General features: G+C 48.8%; 2 protein-coding genes across 8 annotated transcripts in view; both read left to right on the top strand.

Annotated features, from left to right (window-relative positions):
* LOC107269311 (agrin) overlaps nucleotides 1-5,693 on the top strand; it is a 189,182-nt gene that overhangs the window by 47,283 nt on the left and 136,206 nt on the right. For all 7 annotated transcript variants that reach the window (XM_015743018.2, XM_015743017.2, XM_015743012.2 and 4 more), the window contains exon 2: nucleotides 869-2,374. In XM_015743018.2, the coding sequence (XP_015598504.1) occupies nucleotides 1,105-2,374 (1,270 nt within the window). In that variant the 5' untranslated portion in view covers nucleotides 869-1,104. The remainder of the gene's footprint in view (nucleotides 1-868; nucleotides 2,375-5,693) is intronic.
* Nucleotides 1-5,693, top strand: part of LOC112494576 — a 146,790-nt gene that overhangs the window by 82,007 nt on the left and 59,090 nt on the right. The gene's annotated exons all lie outside the window — the stretch shown is intronic.

Here is a 5,693-nt window from a genome sequence, read left to right as displayed (position 1 = left end):
CTCCCTCCCTCCCTCCCTTCTTCATCCCAATTCACTCGACATTGAACCTGCAGGCTGGGTGCTCAGCCTCCTTTTGATCGCAAGTCTGGCTAACGCGTGATCACCTCCCAACTTCAGCTGTGCCAACTCCAGTCAGCTTCGTTTCGATCTGAACGACTCTGGATGCCGAGTCGAAATCGAAAACCTCCTTTGAATCTACGTACAATTGTACATAGAACTCGCGAAAACAGAAATGCGTGCAACCTGTAGATTGAAAGTAGGCTACGTAAACGGCTTGTGCCGTCGTTAGGATGCCCGCTAAGTGGCAGAACGTGAAACAATCAACTGGCAACTCTCGTGTATCTCTCAAATGTATTAAATGAAGTCCGAACTGTGCAAAGTATTGCTGCATGACAACGTTCGTACGGAGCGTAACGGCCATGGTCTGGCGTCTGGCTTCCCCGCTATTCTTTAATGCTAGCGCCCGAATCCATCTAGTCTGGCAAACTAGACGGGGCCCCTAGTCTCTTAGGCCCTTCACGTCCTCCTTTAAGGAGAAACATTTACTTTATGCCGCTCCGTATAGACACATCGGAGAGTCTCACACGTGTGCCCCGAACGCGACGGAGCACAGCGCTTCGATCCACAAGACGTCACTAGGTTCTATCGACTCTCAGAGAGGCTGCGAGATTCGAAGAGGAGGCTCCGATAATTTGGACTCGGGTATAATGTCTCTCTTAAATTTCACGAACTGTCGCTCTGTAACAGTTGAATTATTCGTAAATTATCTAGTAAATGACGTTAGCCTTTTAACAATTTATCTTTGGTTCCTTGCATCTCAGTTAATCCACTAACTCACTAACAATCTATCCCCTTTTCTGTTTTTCAGGCTCGTTCCTGCTAACAACAGAGTAAGAACCGACTAACATGTCCCCGTATCCTAACCAAGATCGAGCAGTACTTGAGCGCGTCAGCGACGAGAGCAGCAACATCGCTGATTCTGATTGGGTCTCGCGGCCGTAAGTCAGCTAGGCAGAAGAAAGTTAATGGAAGTTAAGCAAGGTCTCCTCGAATGCTCAAAAGAAAAGGGCGTGTGGTGTGGTGTCGGAATGCCAGCGGTGAAAAATGAAAAAGATAAGCAATGGCCTGAAGCTTGACCTTACGGAGAATACACCCGGTAGCTCCAGTGCTGCGCGGTTGCCGAATCTCGTGGAGCATGCCGAGAACTGGCAGGGTTCCGGGACGGGTGAAAATTTGAGCAGCAAACTGCCAAACGTCGTGGAGGGCTCGATGGACTATGGTAGCAAGCGCAGGTGCTCCAGATACTTGGATCACGATCCGGGAGCGAGTTACAGGGAAGAGGAGCAAGAACGGCAGCAGCAGCCTGGATATTCATGTAGGAGCTTCGAGAGGAAAGGAACGTTCGAGTGCGAGAGTCTGGAAAGGTTCGACAATAGGATTTATCCGAAGGATACTTTGAGGTACGAGAGGAGATCCGATAGGCCCTATCAGGAGTCTGATCCGGATGCACCTTACGAACATCCCGAGAGCGCCAGACGATACTCGAGGGACCTGACCGATTACGAGTACGCGTCCAGGTATGCCGAGGGGACGCACAAACTTGAGAAAAAGGAACACACCGGCAAGATCTACGAGTCAGTGTCTAAGGGCTACGAGTCTGGAGTGAAGACTCATGACGCAACGTACGAGCTCAGCTCCGGTTCCACTCAGGATTTGAATACTCGGAAGTATCATTCGAGCAAGATGTATGGTACCTTGCCCAGGTACGAGTCCTCGGGGAAGTACAACAGCAGTGAACAGGGTTACGAGAGTAAAGGCTACAAGTACGACGCAAAGAGATCATTCGAGTCCGAATACGAGGAGCAGCAGCAGCAGCAGCAGCAGCAGCAGCCTTTCGAGTCCAGCTCGAAGGCAGCCAAGTCCATGGATTCCCCCTCGAAATACGATTTGGCTAAAGGCTATGGGAAATACGATACCTCGACAAGGTACGACTCCTCCAGGAACTACGAGCAGACCCTCAAAATTGGAGAGGCCACGTCATCGTACGCGCGAGGACAGCATCAGGAGCAGGAGGAGGACACGTCGGAGAAGATGAACGGCTACAGGAAGAACAACTTCGAAGCTTACGGAGTTTATTCGGACCCTGAAGACGACCATGGATTCTTGGCGAACAAAAAAGTGCCGCAGTACACGTACAAGGGTGTCGTAGTGAACGTAAGTGGTGAGTCTAGCGTGGTCGAGCAGAAGAGGACGAAGAATCAGCAGACCGAAGTGCCACAGAGTGCCTGGTGTAGGCCGACGATACTTCTGCTCCTCCTGGTCCTCCTCGTCGTCGTCTTCGTATTCGTCGCTGGGATCCTACTATACTTTAATTGTAAGTCTCTTCATTCCGATTTTCGCCAGATTTCAGAATCGATTTCCGCCTCACCTGCCACAACGTGACCTCCCATCCGACTCCAGGAATGACAATACAAGTATTTAGGCTCGCGACTGACTCTAGGGCACGCAGCGCCGTGCACCTGGGATGACGATACAATGAGAAACAGCGGAAACGACGGAGACACGTGCGAGCGATACGTTAGCCAGGACATAACTGTCTCTCGTGCAGTTTTATGTGTTCAATTTGACAGGCCAGTCACGTAGGGACTTGCCACTGGCGAAACTCTTCGGCCTGAATTACAATGCATTCCCGAAAGCAGAAACCAGAAGTCCGGGAAATTGGCGAACGGATCTATTTCCTTCATTTCTTTCAAGAACTTTCGAGAGCCATGATAAAGCGATAGTCTCCTTACTTTTTCTCCCAATTACTACAAATTCGCGATACGCGCGAGCTTTTTACGTTTAATTTTGATTTGCTAACTCCAATGAATTCGAGTTACTTGAGATCAAGCAAGATTTAGCGGATTAGCGAGAGAGAACGAAGGAATTGATTATCGGCAGGTGCCGATGCAGAGTATCGGATGATCAGGAGGAAGTCCAGGCAATGTACTCTAGCATGCCGTTTGGACATTCAGGAGTAGAAGCAGGAGTCGATGACGTTCCGGAAATCCGTCTTTCATTGAATCGTAATCCGATTCCGTTAACGATTTCGTAATAGTAAGGAATTTCCGTTCACGTATCGAAAAAGTCCACTTAATCTGACGTAATCGTAAAGAACACTCGGTAGAGAAGTATAAATGTGCGGCAGGTATGCCACGCGCGCGCGCACCTTCACCCACGAGGAAACCCTCGATCTTTGCTCTATCGTAAGCGAAGCTGCCGCTTGCGGATTTAGAGCTGTCTTCTTGCATGTCAGTCTTTCCTCTTTCTCGAGAATACATTGCGGCCATGATTTTCCTTGAGCTTCGCTCCGGTTCGTAAACTGCACGACTCGCACTCAAAAGTTTAATTCTCTCCACCGACAATCACGTAATTCTGTCGACATCAAGGGTACGTCTAAACCGTTCGCTGGACATTTCAAAAGAAGAAAGAAAAAAAGCAATATCATCGTCACATTTGACTGGGCACGTTTCAAGATGTTTAAGTAAACTTGATGGTGATTACCGCGTTTGCAGTAGTGGGCAGGATTTTGAGCAGCTTCTTCCTCGTCAATTTCAATTGCAAAGGAATCTCGCCTTCCAATGGACGGAGGATAAAGCTTTCGACGGGTATGCAGATTCAAAAGAAATTACGAGAATCAAAGATAAACTGAAAATGATTACACGGTAACGTGCGGTGCGGAATTTTTAAATTGCAAATTACTCGCCGGACGCAGAATGCGTCGTTTCTATCTTCATTCTCCTCTCTCGACAATAGAAACGTGTGTCCCTTTTTTTCTGGCTCTTTTACCGCGGGTGCGTATTGCCTCCGTGCTCTGCCTTCCTCCGACTCGTCCTCGCGCATCCCAGCATCGTCTGGAATCGGCTGCACGGGTCCATCGATGCTTTGACAATAACGCTGCGAGAGGCTCGTCGAGTATTCCGAGTGGATGCATTTGGCAGGGATGGACACCATTTGAGCGCTCCGGTTTATTTTCGAGTCAAGTTTTCGCCTGACCGCTTGCAATCAGTCGCTGCATTGTTTCCTGAACAATACCTTCACTGCGACGCAGAGGGTGCCGTCATGGTTTTCCATGACGGTTCCCCTCGGACAGTCCAGCCTCCTGCTCGGAGAAGTTATCGTAGCAGAAATTTCCCGAGAGATTTTCCGTAATCTGATTTGTGAAATAGACCACGCGCCGTTCCGTCCTTTCTAACTGAAGGATAAATTCCGAAATTTCCCGGCAATCGGTAAACTGCGAGCAGCTCCCCTCGACTTTTCGAACTTTTCCTCGCCCAATCCACGTGCGACACTCAAACTAAATACTTTTTTTCTTCTTTTTCCTTTCACTCTCTTGCTATCTTTCCCCTCGTCCTTCGAGTTGCGAAACCGCCTGCGTGATCGCGCGTGCGCGCACTCGGCAACACGCGGCATCGTTTGCCGTCCAATGCTGGATCCCAGGGTTCGTTCACCTTTTCACCTTCCACCGTTTCTGCCTTAGTATCACTCTCGCTACCATTCGCCATTTCGACCTTCACCTTTTCCACCTTTTCCACCTTTTCCACCTTTTCCACCTTTTCCACCTTCGCCGACAAAGCACTCCTTCCAAAAGCTTAGGGAAACCTTTCCCAACATTGATTCTCCCACGAGGACCCATTTGTCATTCGGCACGATAAGGTCGAAATGTCGGATGTCTCGTTTAAGATTGGCTATTCCGTATTCGCGACCCCCTCGTACCTTCGCTGAACCGATTCACAGCCGCCATCCTTTGCACCCTCCTGATACTTTGTATCTTCCGGAGTAACCTCTTACCCTCATTCCGTCGCTTCTTGGCAGGTATCTATTAAGCCGGAGGATTTTACCAGCATTGCTTGGTAACCTTTGATTCGTATCGTCTCGCCGATCTTGCCGGCCGATCGCATCCGATTTCCCACCGGTCTCGTAATTCTCTCTCCAGTCACGCTTTCAGCTACAACTTGCGATCAACGACTTTTTTCATTCTCTTATGCTTCTCTTGTGTTCCTCCCTTCTGTCAAGGTGTTTGAACGGTTTCCAGCCAGGACTATTGACCGCAATCGTTTGTCCTTGACTTTGAATTAGACTCTTTTGCGCGTCCTTCGGGAGTCCAGAAGGAATGGAGGGAAACGTGAAACGAAAGGAGGAACATTAGCGTAGTTGGTATAGAATACTCTTATTAAAGGACAGATGAATGGAAAAGATGAATGGACGAACGTAGTAGAGGAAAAGTTTGTACGGAGGCGTAAGAATGAAGATTTTGAAGATGTCAAATAAACGTAAAGAACGTTTACGCATCTTAGGTTTGGCGAGATAGGCTGAGTATCGTGATTAGTGATCACCTACGCATCGCCATCGAATGTCTCTTTGCCATCTCTTTGCCAGGCATGAAAAAAGCGAGATCGCAACTGAACCTCCAAGGATTGTAATAGGAAAACTATTTAAGGCAAATACGAGAGATAAGAACGGACGAATTCCTGCAGTAAATGATCCTCGAGCCTCTGGCTGCTTCTCGTGTTTCTTACCGAGCGACGATGTAGCGGTCTTCGAATGCTTTTTCTACCGGAAAGTTTTCAAGTTTTCGGTTCAGACTCCGCTGCACCCTCGACCAACGAGTCTCGTCTTCCCTCTACTTCGCTTCGTTCTTCGCCCACCCCACC

Source organism: Cephus cinctus, unplaced genomic scaffold (assembly GCF_000341935.2).
Source record: "Cephus cinctus unplaced genomic scaffold, Ccin1 Ccin1_scaffold0629, whole genome shotgun sequence".
Taxonomy (NCBI): domain Eukaryota; kingdom Metazoa; phylum Arthropoda; class Insecta; order Hymenoptera; family Cephidae; genus Cephus; species Cephus cinctus.
The sequence above is the reverse complement of the archived record's forward strand: the minus strand, read 5'-3'. Positions and strand labels throughout refer to the sequence as shown.